General features: G+C 46.5%; 1 protein-coding gene across 2 annotated transcripts; it reads right to left on the reverse strand.

The window, feature by feature from the left end:
* Nucleotides 1–2,706: 2,706 nt before the first annotated feature.
* TBC1D21 (TBC1 domain family member 21) lies at nt 2,707–15,571 on the reverse strand. 2 transcript variants are annotated; one of them, XM_003413817.4, is made up of 11 exons: nt 15,512–15,571; nt 9,368–9,475; nt 9,129–9,232; nt 8,570–8,664; nt 7,946–8,056; nt 7,730–7,830; nt 6,027–6,123; nt 5,585–5,685; nt 4,632–4,748; nt 3,087–3,170; nt 2,707–2,739 (listed from the first exon to the last, which is right to left on the reverse strand). In XM_003413817.4, exons 1-11 carry the CDS (start codon nt 15,569–15,571, stop codon nt 2,707–2,709), a joined length of 1,011 nt encoding a protein of 336 aa, XP_003413865.1. The 2 variants fall into 2 exon arrangements, with proteins under 2 accessions (XP_003413865.1, XP_010592039.1); XM_010593737.3 differs by lacking the exon at nt 9,368–9,475.
* Between the last annotated feature and the right edge of the window lie 4,442 nt (nt 15,572–20,013).

Here is a 20,013-nt window from a genome sequence, read left to right on the forward strand (position 1 = left end):
ACTAAGGACTCAATAAAGTGTGTTGAATTAACAAATTATTTAGGCCAACATAGTCCTTACGCTGAAAGGAACTTAGGCTCTAGGATTTCAATATTCTCACAGTTTTGTGTCTGGTTGGACCGTACTAGACTGATGGATAAACAAAGGTGAGGAGGAAGCCATTTTGGCTTCATGCTACGCACAGCACATGGTGGGAGGACTCTAATCTGCACTCTGCTGGGCTGGGAGCTGGGCAGATGAGCTGAGAGAAGTTTGGCTCTTCTACAGTCTTTACTTTCACCTCACCTGATATTTATCTGAACCTGCATCAATTTAGTGTAAAGATTTAATCTAGTTTACCTTTAAGACCTAACAGAGGATTTCAAACTTTCTCCTCAGTTCGCCAAATGTCCTTGGAGGTACCCTAGGGAATGATATGAGGTTCAAGGAGGAATCTGAGGGGGTTACAGAGGGGAGGGCTTTGGGCATTCCACCCAAATCTCAACCATGGAAACCCTGGGATTGTGTAACAATAGGATTCCACTAACTTTCAGAAACAAGTTTGAAAATCATTGGTCTAGAAGGTGAGTTTTTGGATTTTTTTAGTTTTGAAATAGATTTTTGGCATGGTGTATATGTCCCAACCAAAAATCACGGGTCAACTAACACCACCAGGCCAAAAGAACCATTAGAAAATTTGTATCTGATGTTTTTATTTACTCTTCTCTTCCCAAGGCCACTGTTAGCTCATGACAGTGTCTTTTAATCCGGTTCTTCTGTAAAATACAGACACAGTTTCATTCTTGGAGAGCTGTAGCCTACGCAGGAACCTTACTTAAATAACTGTCTTGGGAACATAAAGCTAAGCAGGACCCAGCTCTTCAGCAATCTCCACTCAGCAGAGATATGGCACCCACAGAGACTCAGAGCCAGCCATGGATGGAGATTGTCACCCAAGGATGTAGACCAGGCCCTAATTGGGGACATGGTGCCTTTTGGGTGATGGTCACTGAATGTGAAAGATGAGAGTAGAAAGGAGGGGTAGTTGGCGAAAGAGAGGGCAGATGGTTAGGCCTCATCCCCAAGGACCAGGATCCACAGCAAAACCAAAGGATCCCTCCTGAAAAACAAATGTAGCAACCTGGCAAAGCTATGTATGTGTGTGTGCACGCATATATAGTGGGTGTGTTGTGTTGCTGAGCTGCTGCGGGGGTGCCTGGTCAGCCCAGCCCCTTTGTAGTTTCAGCCCCTACTGGTCAATCTTTGTGTCTGCTCTCAGGACATCTCTCACAGCAACCAGCCAGGGCCTGGGGCAGGCTGCGCAGGGGCCTTGGGGCTGTGGCATAGCTAGCGGGGAGCAGGTGGGATGTGACTGCCCCCAGGGAAAGACTGAGCTGTCTGCACGAGGAAAGAGATTGTATTCTCTGGAGAGATTGGGCAAGGCTGAAAAAGAGAATTTAGCTTGAGGAGACATTTGCCCCCTGAGAAATGAAGGGGCAATTGTGAAGGAGGCTTTGAAACCAGGAGGGTATTGCTGCTGGTCGGAGGTTTGGGCTTTGTCCTTCCACAGACAGCTGGGGAAGCTCTGGAAAGACAACTTAATTGTGTGATTGGCATGTGGAGATGAGAGCAATGGAGGGGTAAAGCCCTGGGTCAGGCCCTTGTCTTGGGATCTGAGTCCCAGGCATTGACTACGGGGTTTTTATGCAAATAAAGTGTGCCTTCTATGTTTGCCAACCATGCCCTCCCCCGGTGAGGTATTTTTGTAAGTGCCACTATGCCAATTTTTTTTTTTTTTTTACATGTTGCGTGTAATCCTTATTAGATATGCTCAAATTTCTCTTCCACAGGAGCCTGGAAGGCTCTTAAAGTTGGCTATATCCTTAACCATTTGCTTCCCGAGGTGGAACCACTGCAGACTAGAAAACCCCTCGTGACACAAAAGTTACTGTTAGAGGTTGAATTGTGTCCCCACCCACCCCCCCAAAAAAGATAAATCTAAGTCCTTACGCCTGTACCTGTGAATGTGACCTTGTACCTGTGAATGTGACCTTTATGGAAATAAGGTCTTCCTTTGATGATGTTATCAGTGAAGTTACCGTGGTCACACCGGAGTAGGGTGGGTTCTAGACCTTCTGAATGGCGTCTTATCAAAGGGGAGAACAGACATGGACAGACACACACATGGGGGAAGACAGAGGCCGGTGAAGATGCACCTAAAAGCTGAGGATACCAAGAAACGCCCAGGGCTACCAGAAGCTGGAAGAGACAAGGAAGGATCTTTTCCTAGAGCGGACAGAGCACAGTCCAGCGATGCTAGAATTCAGCCTTCCAGCCTCCAGAACTATGAGACACCCTTCTGTTCCTAAAAGCTGCCTCTTCCTGGTACTTTGTTATGGCAGACCTGGGAAACTAAGACACTGCTGACCACACATTCCCTTCCCAGCCTGCACTCTATCTCTAGCCCTCCCCATCACTCTTCTCCTCCAGCAAGCCTCTCTTCTTCTTATACAATCCTGTCTTTGCCCACACATTCTCTCCCGAGGCTCCCCACAGTCCAAGGAGACATCTGACCACAAACTTCACTCCAAGAGACTGTTTCTACTGTGACTGTATTACCTACTCCATCACCCTAGCACCCCATTGGCCTTGATCCTGACCTCATGGCTGAAGAGCCACCTTCATGCTGTCCACTGGGGTGTCCTTCTGTTGTGGATGTTAGTGTCCTCAGAGAAAGAAATCCTTTAATGGCTGAGGAACCTGGAGAAGGAGAGAGTCCCTGCAGGTGTGAGGAGTATGGACAGTGGTTTGCTGTTCTCATTCCTCAGTGACATTCTCCTGAGGCCCTGGGTACCCAGCACTGTGCCCAGTTCCCCTGGAGGGCCACAAGGAACGGGGAGGAGGGCCCTGTCCTCAGAAAGCAGTCTGCTCAGGGAGATAGGTTACTTGCAGCATGGAGAAGACCATGTAGAGCAACATTTGGTGGGTTTGATGGCAGAGAGTGTGGCACAAATTGTGTCTCTGAAGCTGAAAATGCCTGGACTTAGCTGGGTTTGGGAGACCAGGGAAGGCTTCCTGGAGGAGGACAAATAACTGGGGCAACTTACATCATTTTGCATGAGCTCAGCATACACCATGCAGGCTGCAGAGATCAGCTCATCAGCATCAAGGTCAATGAGATTGTTGCAAGCCTGTCCGGGGAGAAAGGCGTGGGGATGGGGCGGGGAGAGGGTGGAGGTCTCCCTGTGCACTTGGTTACAAACAGCTGCTTGCAACATTAGGAGAAGAAGGCCACTGCTCACAGCATTGACTAGGAGCCACCTAATCTCCCACCGACCAGCCTGGCACAGTGCCTGAAAACTCACCATTAGAATTGTATATTTTGGGGGAGGGGATGGTAAATGTAGTTTTCATACTGGGCTCTAGGGAGTACTGGGGTTCCCCCAAGTGTCTCAGGGACTTTTGAGGGAGACTTGGGGGAAGACATCACTTTTGTGTTTTATAATTGGGGTATTACCTCAGATTTTTACAAAATTGAGGTGAAATTTACGTAACACAAAATTAATCATTTTAAAATGTACATACAGCTCAGTGGCATTTAGTACATTCAAATGTTATGTAACTTCAAAATATTTTCATCGTCCCCAAAGGAGATCCCTTACACATTAAGCAGTGACCCCCATGTCCCCTTCCCCCCAGCCCCTGGGCCCACAAATCTGCTTTCTGTCTCTTTGGATTGGCCTATTACAGAATCACTCAATATGTGACCTTTTGTATCTGGCTTTCACTCAGCATAATGTTTCTGAGGTTCAGCCACAATGTAGGGAGTATTAGCGCTTCACTCCTTTGTGTGGCTGACGAACACTCCATTGTGTAGATAAGCCACAGTTATTTACCCATTCACCAGTTATGGGCATCTGGGATGTTCCACTTTTTGGCTATTATAAAGAATACTGCTATAAATATTCATGTACGCGTTTTTGTTAGGATATTGTTTTTCAGTGTTTTTAGATCTATACCTAGGAGTGGAATTGCTGGATCATAAGACAATTCCATGATTAACTTTTTGAGAAAGTGTCAAACACTTTTTTGAACAAAGACTTCTTCAGCTGAATTTTTAAAATGTTGGAAAGCTCTGAGTCTTTTCCCCACAGGAAGATTCTAGGGCCAAGCGGTTTATGGTGAGGCAGCCGACTCTAACAGCTAAGAACGCTTCAAGGCCTCAGGTTCCTCATATACAGAGCTATGATGAGGATGATGATGATAATCAGGCCCCATCTGTCTCAGGCTTATCAGGAGGCTTAAAAGAGCTAGTCTATTAAAAGCTCTCAGCACAGTGCTGGGCATAGTAAACAAACAAAAAAAAACAAACCCATTGCTGTGGATTCCGACTCATAGCGACCCTACAGGGCAGAGTAGAACTGCCCCATAGAGTTTCCAAGGAATGCCTGGTGGACTTGAACTGCCGACCTTTTGGTTAGCAGCCATACCACTTAACCACTACACCACCAGGGTTTCCAGGGCATAGTGGGTGCTCAATAAATGTTAGCTCTCATCACTCTAGCAGTGATACCCAGCTCTCCCTGAGATGAGATGTGGGTGCTACAGGCTTCCAGGAGCCAGTGGGCCAGCCTTGGCCAGAGGGTGCTCACCAGGAGGATGTCATCCCCATTCATGCTCTCCTGCAGCACCTGCTCCCGCACCATCTGCAGCATGCTGTAGGCCACCAGCACCTGGAAGTTCCTGCAGGGCTTCCCCGTCAGCAGCACCTGTGGGCAGTACAGCTCAGCCTGGGCCTGTGGCCTGAGACTGCAGGGACCTTGGATGATGACGTTCCCACCAACCACGTGCCTTTCCTGGGCCTCACTCATTCAGTCAGGCAAGTGCCGACAGGCACCCCCTGGTTTCTAGGCATTCTGCTAGCTCCCGGGGGATTCAGAGACAATGGCTTCAGGGAGCTTCAGGAAGAGAGGGGGTGATATCGAGAGCAAGAGAAGGAGAGAGCAAGAGAGAGAGAGCAAAAGAGAGAGAGTAAAAAGAGAAAGAGACTGGAAAAGTGTTTATAGCATTTGAGTGGAGTTTTGTCACAGCAAATGGGAACTGAATCCAGAGGCATCACCAGAAGCCTGGAGGGGGTCATGCACTTGGATGTGGAGACCAGCAGGCCAGGCGGGAGGGGCTGATTCACAGGGACGCTGAATGCCAGGATGAGGAACTGGGCTGGATCCTGCAGACAGTGGTGGCCCCCAGGCAGGGCAGTGACGGGTGGTGAGGGTGCTCCTGGGGAGGTCATAGCTCCCGAGATGGTGATCAAAAGACTCAGGTGAGACCTGTCCTTTGAGGCCCTGCCCTATCCAGGAGAGCCGGCCAGCAAGGAGCCAGCACCAGGTGGAGGGGAAGCCTGGAGAAGGAGCATCTGGGACAGGCAGAGCTGACGTGCAGGTCCAGGCTTCCACTGCCCAGGCCGGGTGAGCCCTGCTGCTCTGACTGCCCTACAGAAGGGTGCAGGCCGCTGGCACAATCAAACTGCAAATTACTAAACCCCAACCAAAGCCAGAAATGAAGGGGTGGGGTCTGCCCCACGGCCCCCAACTGAGCCCCTCACCTCCCATAGCCTCCAGACGTCATCGAAGGACTTGAAGGCGCGTTGGAAGCAGAGGCAGAACCAGGGGAAGAGGGACTGCACGGCCCCCGCACCCTTCCCTTCTGTGGGGAGACAAGCTGGGTGTTGGCTGAGGCCGCAGTCAGCGGGAAGCACCAGAGGACACTTATGTACACATATGAGGCCAAACCGCAGAGCATGCGAAACACTTAGGAAACACAAAAACCCATGGCTATTTCTTTTCTAGCTTCCCTTGGAGACTGGGGTAGATTTTCACTTGTCCAGAGTCCAACTCCATATAGATGAATGCTCCTCCCAAGGATAGGAAAGAAGATAATGACCCCTTGCCACCACGATTTCCTACCCCTTCCTGCCATTGCCTGGGTCCTGGACCCCCTCCCATGCCTGCAGGAAGGTGTGGTGGCAGGAGGTAGGGTCCACTCACTTAGATGCTCAGCAAACAAGGGGTCCAGGAAGTTGATCAGGTTGTTGAGCATGTCGAGATTCTTGCCCACCCCGATGCTGATGACACAGCTGTGCTCCTGTAGGAAATGCGGGGGAGAGAAGGCAACCCAGCCTTCCTCGGCTCAAGCGTAGTCCCGGTTAGTCAGCTCCCCAATTCTGGAGGCTCTGGGTGTGTCTGGTTCCTAGTGTGGCCATGTCTCTGCGTGAGTCTGGGCACCTGTGTGTGTCTGTGTGTGGGTGTGTTCATGTGTGCACATGCCTGTGTCTGTCTGTGTGTGTGGTCTGTATATGTGTCTGTGTCTGTGTGCCGTCTGTATACGTCTATGTGTCTGTGGGTGCATATATGCATGCAGTCTATCTGCCTGTGATCTGTATGTGCAAGTGTGTCCATTTGTGTGTGTATGTGTGTGGTGCATCTCAAGTGTGGCTCAACCTAGTGAGCTCAGCTATTCCCCCCACACATGCACATACCATGGGTCAGAGCAAATCAAGACAAGGAAAGAGCAATGAGCACATTACTGCAGGGGTGGAGAGAGGGGCGAGGGAGGGTTCTGGGCAGCCTCTCACAGACCATGAGGAAAGACTTTCCAGGGAGGGTGTTGCAGGGAGCAGCACCTTCAAAACCCCACACCCTGGGCAGTGTGGGGTGAAATCTGGGGAAGACTGGGTCCCCTGGTACAGAGGAAGGGAGAAGTGCAAGGCAAGACCCAAGATGAAGGCCTTGAACATCTGGCCAAGGTTACTGGATTATATTCTGAAGGCTGGGGGAACCTGAGGAATTTGCAGGAGGAGAGCCGGGATTTGGGGAAGAATGCCAGGAAACGGCGCCGTCACTGGTCTGCCAGCTAAGCTGTGGAGCGATTAATTACTTTTCTGAGTGGCCTTTCTAGCCATAATCTTGGTAACTCCCACCTAGGTATTGTGCGATAGGGTAAGTGTGGCCCACCAAGGGGATTGGACAGTTTTGCCTTAAAAGAGAGCAAATTCCAGAGCAAGAGAAAGAGGCCACCACCACCACCAAAGAAGGAGAGACCCGGCAGCAGGAGAATGCATGGTCAGCTTCCCTGCCCAGACAGAGAGAAAGCTAAGTGCCTTTGGGGATAGGCCTCGGGCCAGGGAGTGGCGTGCCTGCGAACACGATTGGGAAGAGGCTGTCCTGAAGAAAGAACTGAATCCTGAGTGTTCGTGAGACTGAATTGTACCTGGTACTTCCCTAATAAACCTCATAATTGTGAGTATGGTCTCTGAGTTTTGTGTGCCCATTGCAGTGAATTACCGAACCCAGCCGACAAGCAGAGAGTGTTGTGTGAGGTACCGTTGGTGTCAGAATTAGTAAAGATAGCAGAGAGAGGAGGCATGTCTGACTTCTGCCTCCTTGGAATCAGCTTTGGGCTGTTGATCTTGGTTCTTCTTCCCCCTTGTGGGGTAGGAGGAGGTCGAACACTGCCCCCAAGCCATTTTTACACAAGCTCTTCAAAGTTTGATGAGTGCTGGGCCCAGGGCATCCCTCCCCCTGCTTCAACCCCAATACCTATCCCCTTAAACATTCCCCACTGGGTTTAGCATTGCCCTCCTGGCTCCTCCATGATAGAGCGCTGTTTCAGGGCTGGGGCTGCTGAGTCTGCTCAACCTCGAGGTGCTGTTTGGAGGATCAGGATCCCTGAGCTCAGGCCCAACCCTCACCGTTTTCTGCAGGAAGAACTGGAAAAGCCAGAAGGTCTCGTGGTCATGCTCCACCATCAGTTGGAAAAGCATCACCATCTCGTGGAAGCCCTGCTGGTACTCTGGGGTGGAGAGGGGGCAGGTGAGGAGGGGCCAGTGTGACGGTGGAGCCTAGGCTTGAGTAGGGCAAGGTCTAGGTCAAGTGAGGGCCAAGGGGGAGTTCAACTTCTGACTCACCTGCCTGGGTGTTGCAGACATAACTCAGGAGAAGGATCTTCTCCAACCTCTTCTTGTCGATGAGGACGTTGCCCAGGGGGTCTTTGTCGTAGAGTCTCTGGATGTCATACACTAGGTTGGGGGCAAGGGACAGGTAAGAGGCATCGGATCACCTCCAGCAGAGGGGCCTGAGATGAGGTTATTTCTCTCACCCCCAAAAGAACAGACCCTAGGACATCCTAGGAAGGGGCTGTGAAAGGTACATCAGCCCCCACTAGGCTCTATCCATAGCCACACTCTGAGTGATCTGGGTTTCTCCCCACCTCCAAATCTTTGGCCAGGATGTACCTCCTGCCAAAAATTCCCACCACTTCATCTCTTCCAATCAAATCGAGCGTAGTTCAAGGCCAAAGGAGGCGAAGAAGGCAAGGCAGCAGGAACAGCATGAGCCCAGGGAAACAGTGTTGGGTATCTGGGGGCAACTAGTGGAGACTGGTGGATGGATTTACCAAGATTCAGCTGGCAAAATTTGAGGCACATACACAGCAGGAACCTGGGAACTATCTGTCCCCAGAAATTGTTGAGAAGGGGCAGCATGGCTTCCAGCCCTACCCTCTGTCCCCCTCCCCACACCACTCTTCTCACCAATGTTATTTCGAGTCTCTATGAAGTTCTGGTGCAGGTTTTCTAGAAGGGGCTGGATCTTTTCGTACATCTCGCATAAAACCTTGTAGTTCTTCCTGTGAGAACAGCACTGAAGCTGAACAAGGTGGCCTTCCCCTTTCGGGCTCATGGGGAAGAGCTCCAGGCAGAGGCAGCTGCCAGGTTCAAGGGGAATACAGGGCAGTGCCCTTGCTCAGGCTCTGCCTCCACCTGTGGTGCTTTTCTGTCTTCTCTGCCTGTGCCACCCCTAGCCATTCTTTCATGCCCATCTGGAATGCAGCAATGTCCGCTGAGGATGTGGGCTCTGCATAGGCCCCCCTTCCTCTGAGGGCTGCTTGGAGGAGGTGCACTGTTTGATTGGGACCTTGGAGGCTGAGTGAGGTATGATAGCCAGATGACGGGAGGCCATTGTGGGTGGAGGGGAAAGAGTGAACCAAAGTTCTCTCAGAACAAGAAGTCCATTTGGGGAAAGAAGACTGAATCCACCAGGCTGGGGCGAATACCCTCTCCCATCCCTGAAAGAGGATCTGGAATGTTCTACCTCCTCGTGCTGTCCACTGTGAGCCGCTCATCCCTGGAACTCTGCCACGAGTAGTAGCCCGTGAGGAACTTCCACGCTTCCGTCCTCACCAAAGGGTGCAGGCCCTAGGTGCATAGGGGGTGGGAAGTCATGGGCCCTCTGATACCTGACCAAAGGGCCCTTCCCAGCGCCACACCTGCCCCCTTGCCTATCCACTCCCCCAGTTCCAGGCACGGTTAAGGGTAACTTGGGAGCCTTACTCTTTCCAGGATATTAACACAAATGAAGTCCCGTGACTTGGCCAAGTGCCCATTCTCGTCAAAGAAGCCATCCCATTCTGTCTTGTCGATGGGCGGCTTTCTCTTCACCTGCAAGGACAACCGTGGCAGCCTTCTGCTAGGAATCTTTGGCTTTTCTTTTAAGTGTGATTTTTAAAAGATAGGCTCTGAGTTTTGCTACTTGAATCACAGTTCACAGCCTCTGGCTCACTTCTGGAACTCTATCCTGAGGAAATTAGGGAAAATATATAGAAAAATGCTGTGTGCACAATAATTTTCATTGCACATTACTTACCAAGACGAAAAATGCAAGCGTTCTAAATGTTCTGCAATAGGGGAACAGTTAAGTAAACTCTGGTTTATACACTCAGTGGAATATTGTGAGGCATACAAAATGAAGCTTATGAGGAATGAATAATAATCTGGAAAAATACAAATGTTAACAAAAAACCCCACAAAACTGTACGATGTCTACCTTCTCTGTGTACTATACTCCATATTTGTATGTATGCTATACATTGTAAGAAGTATGCCATCTATCCTCATATGTACTGTATTAACTGCTATTAAAAAATGTTAGAAAAAAGACAAAAAAACACACCTCTCTAAAAAAAAACTAATCATCTTTGGGTGATAGGATTATAAGTAATTACTTTTACTTTTTCTTGTCTTTTAAAAATCTTCTGTAATAACACCTACTGCTTTGATAATGGGAAAATATTAAATAAACAATAAGTAAACACATTTGTGGACTCCATTTCGCTTTTACTGGAAGAGCAAAACAGTTCATCACAAGGAATCGTTTCTGGTTTAGATGAGCGTTGTGTGTGTGTGCATGTGTGTGTGTGTGTGTGTGTGTGTGTCAGAGTGGTGGGGAAGGGGTGGAGGGAGAGGTGAGTGTCCTACAAGCAAAGTAATTCAAAATGTTCACACAACTAAGAGAGTCTCTATTGGAATGGGGTGAGGGGAGATTCCTTTCTTGGTAGGGTATTCCCTCCTACTTGGATACAGGAATTTCTTGCAATGCCACATTGCAGACATGAAGATGTGTTGATGGAAAGAGCTTGGCAGGTGACCAGACATGTCCAATATGCATTCTTCCAACTTCCCATTCATTCCGTGTATGGCTCAAACTTTAATTTGCATGTGAGTCACCTGAGGATTTTGTTAAAATGCAGATTCCAATTCAGTAGGTTTGGGGGGTGAGGCCCAAGAGGATGCATTTCTAACAAGCTCCCAGGTGATTGCTGATGCTGCTGGTCCAATAGTAGCAAAGTGCTAGAAGACAAGACAGCTCTGTAAACTAAACATTTGAGATAATCTACACTAACTGCGTGTTCATCATATTTTGTCTCCTGGTTGTCTGAACCAATCAGAGCCAGGCTTCTGTCCCTCTTACTACATCATATTCGCCCAGTCTTTGTTCATTCAGAGACTGTAATGCTTTTCATGCAACGTGGCAGGAAGTAGAGGGGAATAGGCAACTTTGGGCTGTGTCCCCGGGATCCTTAATTCTAAGAGGAAATGCATTAACTTTAGGAACACATTTCCGTAGAAATTTTAGTCAATTTGTCAATTTCTATAACAAAAACAGCTATGACTTGGGTTGATATTGGGTAGATCATTTTGGAGAATATTAATATCTTCACACTATTAAATCTTCCAACCCATGAAAGCAGTGTATTTCTCCCTTTATTTCGGTCTTTTAAAAATTCTTGAAGCAATACTTGCAGTTTTCTGTGTACTGGTCATATATTTTATCCGATTTTTTCCAAGGTATTTCAGATTTTTGATGTTATCGTAGATGGTATTTTTTTTTAAATTTCAGTTTCCAATTGTTTCTTACTAGTACATAGAAATACAATGGATTTTTACATGTTGATATTGTACCCTGAAACATTGCTAAACTTATTTATTAGTTCTAGTAGCATTTTTTTGTAGATTTCATGGGATTTCCTACATTGACCAGAGATCAGTAAACTACACCCTATGAGCCAAATCTGGCCCCTCGCCTGGTTTTTTAAATAAAACTTTATTGGAACACAGCTGCACCCATTTATTTATGTATTGTCTATAGCTGCTTTCATGCTACAGTGGCAGAGTTGAGTAGTTGTGACAGAGACCACATGGCATACAAAGCTGAAAATATTTACTTATCTTGCTCTTTATAGAAAAATTGTCAACCCTGACATAGATGATCACGCTGTCTGTGAATGAAGAGAGTTTTATTTCTTCTATTCCAATGTGAATGCCTTTTATTTCTTTTTCTTGCCTAATTGACCTGGCTAGAACCTTCAGTATAATGTTTAATAGAGGAGTGAAAGCAGACATCCTTGCTTTGTTCATTCACTCACTCACCATTCACCATGGTGTTAGGTGTAGGTTTTTCATAGATGCCCTTTTTCAGATTAAGAATGTTTCCTTGTATTCCCAGTCTTCTGAGAGATTTTATCAGGAACGAATGTTGGATTTTGCCAAATGATGTTGTGCATCTATTGAAATGATCTTATGGTTTTTCTTTTTTAGTTTGTTAATATGATAAATTATATTGAATGGTTTTGAGTATTAAATCAGCCTTGCAGTCCCGGCATAAAACCCCACTTAGTGATGACATATCTTTTTATATATCATTGGATTCTACTTGATACATTTTTGCTTAGAATTTTTACATCTATGCTCATGAGAGATATTTGTCTGTAATTTTCTTTTCTTGTAATGTGTTTGATTTTGATATCAGGGTAATGCTGATCTCATAGAATGAGCAGGAGTATACTCCTTGCTTTTTAGTTTTCCAGAAGAGTTTGTGTAGAATTGGTATTATTTCTTCTTTAAATGTTTGGTAGAACTAACCAGTAAAACCATCTGGGCCTGGAGTTTTTAAAAATTTTTTGTGGGAAGGTTTTTAACCACATATTCGATGTCTTGATTAGATATAGGGATCGAGTCAGGAGGAATTATTTTATTTTTTACTTTAAGAATTAGAAATTTATAGGAACAGGATATTTTCCTTCTAACTCACTTTTAAAGATAAAAGCAAATAATACAGGAAACAGCAAGAAATACACAAAAATATAAAGCATAAAAATCCAAATAAATAATTATGAAATAACAAGTATTAAATTCTCTTATTAATTGTAAACACTTAAAAAGCACTGACGATGTGTCGGGCAGTACCCTAAGTGTGTTGCATATTTAAACTCATTAATCCTCACAACTACCTATGAGGTTGTCGCTGTTGTTGTGTGCTGTTGAGTCAAATGCAACACATAGCGACCCTATATGACAGAGCAGAGCTGCCCCTAAGGGTTTCCTGGGCTATAATCTAGGACCTGCAAATCGCCAGGCCTTTTCTCCCTTGGAGCTGCTGGCTGGGTTCAAACTGCTGATCTTTCCATTAGGAGTCATTAAGAGCGGAACGCTTAACCACTTTGCCACCAGGGGTCCTTATGTACGAGGCAGCATGGCTATGACACTGTTAAACAAATCACAGAACTGAGACCTTAGGAGGGTTAATTCGTATATTCAAGGATACATGACATCAGGTATTTATCAAAACCCACAGGACGATACAACACGAAGAGTGAACCCTGATGTAAACTATGAACTTTAGTTAATAATAGTATATTAATACAGGTTGATCAAGGGTAACAAACGTACCACACTAACGCAGGCTGTTAATAATACGGGGAACTTAGTGTGTATGTTGGGCACGGGGGGTGGAAAGACGGAGTGTATGGAAACTCTGGACTTCCTGCAAACCTAAAACTGCTCTAAAAATAACAAAGTCTATTAATTTAAAAAATAAAATAAATGGTGAACAAAGAAATGTTAAAAAGGTAAAAAATGAAAGGGTGGCAATATTAGAATCAAAATACTATGCACAGCACAGCATAATAGAAGATACAGCCTCAACACAATAAGGCAGAGATAATTAGAAACAGCACAGGAAGACATCTGCTGAGTGCTCAGAGAATTTACATTTCTAAACCTCTACCTGTCACAATTGGCCATCTGCCTACTTTGCCATGGCTGAACTGGTTTACAAAAGGTTTCTGCCTCCTCCTTCCATGAAATTCCGTTCCTCTTTTTATCCCCAACTCTTCCCTGTACCACTCCCTCCCCAAACCAAACTACAGGCCACCTTCAAGAATGTACAAGACACTTGCTAGACAGTCAAGGGCCAGCACAAGGAGCCTGTTGACCTGCAGAGAGCCAAAGGGAAAGTGTCCCCATGAGAAGCCGCCTCCTTCTCTTTTTTCAGTGTGTCCATACTCCCTGTCCATGCCAGAAATCAGAGAACCAGTATCTGGAGTCCTTCAAATTGATGGCCTCTCAAATCCATCTTTATCCTCCCATACTCCCCCATTCCTGGCTCCACCAACTCCTTATCCAACCCTCTGGGTGCAACGACCTCGTAATCCATGAGGGGAAAATATGTGGTCCGTGACATGCTGGATACTCTTCAGCTCTGCAACAGAGCTTCTTTTCTAGTCTCTTGGCAAGAATACTGCCAGGTAGAGCAGTTGCAGAAATCTCCTCCCACCTTCAGGGTGTACCTAAGCAGGTTAAAGGTCTCTACCAGCAAACCTGGGGAAACCTTGCCGCTGCTTCTGCTGGAGAAGGGGGCCAGAAGCGAGCCTTAGAAGATCAATCTCCCTAACAGCTTCCTACTGCCAGAGGCCGTGACTATGAGCATACATTTGCCCACCCCATTTCCCCCTCTGCATCGTTGGGTTAAGGATTTTATCCAGACTTTTTAGCAAAGTGGAAAAGGCACCAGAGCATAAGGAAAATTTTCTATGAGGGTTTTTGATGCCAAGTTGCTCTGAATACCCATAAGTTACAGAGCCTCCAATAAATCCTGGGAAGGGTCATTGGCTCTGCTTAAGGTTCTCAACCTCTTTTCCACTCCAGTCCACAGTGGCTCACTGTGTCCTTGATTCTCACCCAAAGGAGAGCGGGGTGGCCCTAGGAGGGCAGGCATATTAAAATTAGGAAGGGAGTGGTTATATGTGCAACTTGTAAGTTAACTGGGTAATTATTACCAACCCAGGTACCATCAATATAGCACAGTGATGAAGAGGCTGGTTCTCAAAGCTAGCTGCATATCAGAGTCACGTGCAGGGCTTGTTAAAACAGAGGTTACTGGGCCCAACCGCCAGGGTTTCTGGTTCAGAATGTCTGGGGAGACCCGAAGAATCTGCCTTTCTTTCAAATTTTCAGAGAATGCGTGTGCTACAGACCTGGCCACCACATTTAGAGAATCACTGGTTTACAAGATGGACTCTGTAGCTCACCTGCCTGCATTCAAATTCTAGCTCTGCCACTTCCTAGCTGTGTGACTTTTCGGAAATTACTGAGTCTCTGTGCCTCAATTTTCTCATCTGTAAAATGAAGATGATAGCAACTTCTATCACGTGGGGTTGAGACAAGAACAAATGACTGTAAATAAAGCATTTAGAACAGTCACTGTACATACGTGCTAGATGAGAGTTTGTTGTTATTCTTCTTCTCTAAGTTCAGAGAAATGAAGAAAGATATAAAGAAAATTAAAGTCAAGGCCTGGTGAAAATTTGCAACAAATCAATAATATGTAAAACTCCGGGAGAGAGGTGCCTGTTTTGCATTTCTGCTTTTTATGTATCACTCTCTTAATCACGATGACTAATGAGACTTGAGAGTGGCTAAGGTCATTATAATTAGTTATTCTAATTTTGAAAAAGATACTGTGTGGAAAATTTTTATGACTAAGGCTGACGTCCAAAGAATCTTAACTGGGCTTGAAACCACCCACTAATAAAAGCATTACTGCCACCTGGCGGCAGCATACCAAAATTGTTGGCAAAAACACCAAAGAAAATTTACCAGCCTCTTGCAAACCTAAAACCGAATAAAGTTAGAATGCCACATCTGGGGAGAACGTAATAACTGGCTTGGAGAGAAGGGTGAAAGGAGACCTAATGTTTCTCCGTCCTGCTGTTGATGCTGATGATGAGGCCAAGGTACCACCAGCCCTGCTCCACCTTCTAGGCCAGCTCGGGGGTCTAGCCCCTCCCACCTTGCCAGGAAAATGGCACCCTTGCAGACCAGTGGTTGGGGAGGGAGAGACCGATGAAGATCACGCACCAGGATGAAGGAGGCCGACCGCCTGGCTGAGAGGCTGTTTTCGGGAGAGAGGGTGGTCATGGCCCCTGCTTGCTGTCTTCAAAGCAGACTCTGAACAGAACTCACTCAGAGCCCTAAATAATGCTTAATCAGCAGGGGAAGGGGATCTTTCTTTTACAGGGATGAGTTGCATTCCCAGGAGGATCTGGGTCCCTCCTGACCTCCCACACCTGGACAGAGCCAGCCTGCTGTGTTGTCACAGGCCCCTGGAACCCTAGTCACAATGACCTTGGAACATCATCAACATGGGAACATGGGAGTACTCATGCACTCCCATCCATCACCCAGAAAAACTTCAGTATGTGCAATGGAGGTTGGGTCCAGAGCACACGGAGACCAGTGCGGGCCCCCCACCCAGGGACAAAGCGGGCTTCGAAGCCTTTCTACTTCTCTCGGGCTTTCCCTCCCCTTAGCCTGTTATCCCACCAGACCCGTACTGGAGAACGCCTTGAACCTGAGCTTTGGGTTCCTTGGGTACCACCTTCAGAGGTCTAGAGTCAGCATGTCTGGGCTGGGGGCCTGGGAAACTGTATTTTGAAGTGCTCCCACAGTGACTCAGATTCTAAGCATTCAAAGGGGAGCTTTCTGAAGGTAGCCAAGCCAAAAAAACTCATTGTCTTTGAGTCAATTCAGACTCATAGTGACTCTAAAGGACAGAGTAGAACTGCCCCTTGGGGTTTCCAAGGAACATCTAGTGGATTTGAACTGTCAACCTTTTGGTTAGCAGCTGTTGCTCTTAACCACTATGCCACCAGGGTTTCTGAGGGTAGAGATCAGTTTTATTTATCTTTGTATCCAGAGTACTCAAGATAGCGCCGAATGACTGAATGAATGTTTTAATTGAAGGAAAAAATGAATGAGCTGGTTCTCTCTTAGATTTCATCTCAGCACCCTCTCTGTATGTGTTACAGAGATTTTCGTACATGCCCCATCTCCCCTTCTACCTTGCGTAGCTTTAGGTCAGGGTCAATGTCTGATTCTTTTCTGTTCTCCCCTCCCAGTGCAAGCCCACTCCCTGGCACTTGGTAGGTGTTCAATATTTGTTGAATGGATGAAGTATTGGTTCCTCTGGGCTCCAGCATCACCAGTTCTCAACCTTAGCCATCGCTTGCGTTCCTACTCAGGTCCTGGCTGTTAGAGCCATGTGGTCCTAAGGTATCCTGAGTCATAGAAACCAAATTGGAATCAGGAGCTCAGAGCTGGAATTTGAACTCTGACCTCAAATGTGGATGTTCCCCCCTTCTGAGCCACAGATCCCTCAGCCATGAAATCAGAATACAGTTAACCTCTGGCTTTCGTGTCCTTATTAACACAATGAATCAGCTTCCATATGGACGTCTCCAGAGGACACAATTCATTGTCTCATTTATTGTTACGTTCTGCTAGCCTGTGGCCCTGCAGGAAGCCTTTTAAATCAAAATGCCTTATTATCTGCCTGCCTCCCACTACCCCTCCCCAACCTAGGAAAGCATTGAAGAGCTTCCTCCCCTTAATCTGTGGCCCCTAGGTCTTCGTGGAGCAACGGGTGGGATGGTTCTGAGCAGGCAGGGCATGGCAATAAGGACTGACCAGCCTCCCACATCCACGTGGCTTCATTGTGAAGTTTTCAAGAAGCTTCCAGAGCAAATGTCCAGAGTTGCAGACATGGTGTGGGCATTACTCACCATTTGGGATTATCTATGCCTCGTTTCCTCCACATTAACGACATAGACAACTGAGAATTAATTGCGATTTTTCCCTAAGAAGATGAGGTCGAAGCAGGGAGTTGGAAAATCTGAGTTCTAAATCCCACTCACCTTCTGAAATGAACATTGAGGACATCAGTCAGCTACTAAGCTTCCTTTCCTTTCTGCCTCCCTCTCTGCACGTTACAGATAATACATAAACCTTCCCCAAATTAGCCAATATCGTTTGGTCCTATTACAAAAGCCCCAGAGTAAACACACGGAGCCTTAATATTCAAACAGAGCTGCCGGGAACTGCAGGAAGTAAGATGGCTTTTGGGTCTGTGCCTTCCTCCTTTTTCCGATTCTTAAAAGGGATTTGCGTGTGTCAATCTCGCTTTTTCCTGGGCTGAATGGTATTCATTTCCCAGCGCTGCTGTAACAAAGTACCATAAACTGAGTGACCTAAAAGGACCAAAATTTATCGCCTCACAGTTCTGGAGGCTAGAAGTCTGAACTGAGGGTGTTGGCAGGCTCACGCTCTCTTGGAAGGCTCTAGGGAAGGGTCCTTCCTGTCTCTCTCAGCTTCTGGTAGCCCCAGGTGTTCCGTGTCTTCTGGATGAATCACTCCAGTTTGCCCCTGTCTTCAGAGGGCCATCTTCCCTCTGTGTCTCTCTGTCTTTGTCTCTTCTCTTTTATAAGGGACACCACTCATAGTGAATCAGGCAGGACCCACCCTCCTCCAGCATGACTTCATGTCATCTTAAGTGATAACATCTCCAAAGATGTCATTTCCAAACCAGGTCACACTCATAGGTACTGGGGATTAGGATTTCAACATATCTTTTGGGGGGTTCAGTTCAATCCATAGCATGGTCCTTACCATGTCCCTTTATTTTCTAGCTGCCCAAGTTCTTTAGATTCTTCTGTATTACTTATCTTTTATGCATTTCCTCCAGCTGATAGAAACCCAGTTTTCTGCTTTATATTTCTATACATTGGGAGTTTTCAGGGCACGAGACTCTCAGGTTTTAAAATGTTACTCTTAGTGTTGGAGTGTGGACAAGGGTTGGAGAAATCTAGAATTTGCATACAAAGAAGTCCCAGGAGGAGAAAACCACCTGAGCCCATCTTTTCTGTAACAAATCTGGCTGTTCATTAGATAACAGGTTTGCAGTGATGACGTGAAAAGGGCAAATTCAGAAGGCGTCTGGACAAGGTCCTCTAATCTTCAGTCAAGCGGTGTTTGTACAGTGAGAGAACCCAAGGGCTTTAGTGCCAAAAAACTCAAAGTTCAAATCCTGACCCTGCCACCCACCAATGACGTGATCTTGGTCCTTCCTCTTACCCTTTCTGAGCCTCAGTTTCCCCATCTGGGCAGTGGAGTATGATAATACCTAATGGAATTGAAGGGTAAATGAAGCACAGTAAGCAAAGGGTCCAGCACAGGGCCTGGAATATGGTAGGCACCCAACACGTGGCAATTATTGTCAACCTCAGCATCATCGTTATTATCATTCACTGCCAGGACTTGCCCGTGAGGCCTGTAGTAACATCAGGGCAAAAGTTCCAAGGTCCCATAATCTCAGGGAACTTCTAGCTCAATTGGCATAAAGTAGTTTATAAAAAATATGTTCTACATTCTACTTTAGTGAGTAGTTTCTGGGGTCTTAAAATCCTGTGATCGACCATCTAAGATTCTCCACTAGTCTCACTTGTTCAGGAGCAAGGAAGAGTGAAGAAAACTAAAGATACAAGGAAAGGTTAGTCCAAAGGACTAATGGACCACACCTACCATGGCCTCCACCAGACTGAGTGTAGTAAAACTAGATGGTGTCCATCTACCACCACTGACTGCTCTAATAGGGATCACAATAGAGGGTCCCAGACAGAGCTGGAGAAAAATGTAGAACAAAATTCTAACTCAAAAAGAAAGACCAGACTTGCTGACCTGACAGAGACTGGAGAAACCCTGAGAATATGGCCCCCAGATACCCTTTCAGCTCAGTAGCGAGGTCACTCCTGAGGTTCACCCTTCAGCCAAAGATTGAACAGTCCCATGGAACAAAACAAGACTAAAGGGGCGCACCAGCCCTGGGGCAGGGACTGGAAGGCAGGAGGGAACAGGAAAGCTGGTAATAGGGAACCAAGGGTTGAGAAGGGAGAGTATTGACATGTTGTGGTGGTGTTAACCGATGTCATAGAACAATGTGTGTACTAACTGTTTGATGAGAAACTAGTTTGTTCTGTAAACCTTCATCTAAAGTACAATTAAAAAAAAAAAGGTCCAAGTTTCCATGAGCCAGTTTCTGCTGCTCTGCATTGCTCCAGGAACCTAAGGGACCATGATGACTAAAAACAGGATGAGACCAGTATTAGAAACCTAGTTCACTGCAATTCCGTTCACACCATGCAACGTGACACAGCTCAATGAAATGCAATACAACCTCATTCCTGTTAGCAGGTACCAGCCCCTTCCGAGGACACCCATATGGTGATTGTCTAAGTCCTGGGCTCTCTAGTTACTGATATAAATCACATATATCTGATTTTATTTTGTTGCAAAGTGCCAAAGATCTTTTATGCTACCAAACCTGTTGCTGTGGGGTTAATTCTGACTCATGGTGACCCCGTGTGTTACAGAGTAGAACTGTGCTCCATAAGGTGTTCTTGACTGTAATCTTTACAGGAGCAGATTGCCAGGCCTTTCTTCTTTGGTGCCACTGGGTGGGTTTAAACCACCAACTTTTTGTTTAGCAGTTGAGCGTAAACTGTTTGTGCCACCCAGGGATCTTTCTT

Source organism: Loxodonta africana, chromosome 13 (assembly GCF_030014295.1).
Source record: "Loxodonta africana isolate mLoxAfr1 chromosome 13, mLoxAfr1.hap2, whole genome shotgun sequence".
Classification (NCBI taxonomy): domain Eukaryota; kingdom Metazoa; phylum Chordata; class Mammalia; order Proboscidea; family Elephantidae; genus Loxodonta; species Loxodonta africana.

Coding starts and splice junctions, on each gene's coding strand:
- TBC1D21 (XM_003413817.4), bottom strand. CDS start 15,571: ATGACCACCCTCTCTCCCGAAAACAGCCTCTCAGCCAGGCGGTCGGCC. Junction 8,665..9,128: donor ACAGTGGACAGCACGAGGAG/GTAGAACATTCC, acceptor CTGTTCTCACAG/GAAGAACTACAAGGTTTTAT. Junction 7,831..7,945: donor TGTCTGCAACACCCAGGCAG/GTGAGTCAGAAG, acceptor TCTCCACCCCAG/AGTACCAGCAGGGCTTCCAC.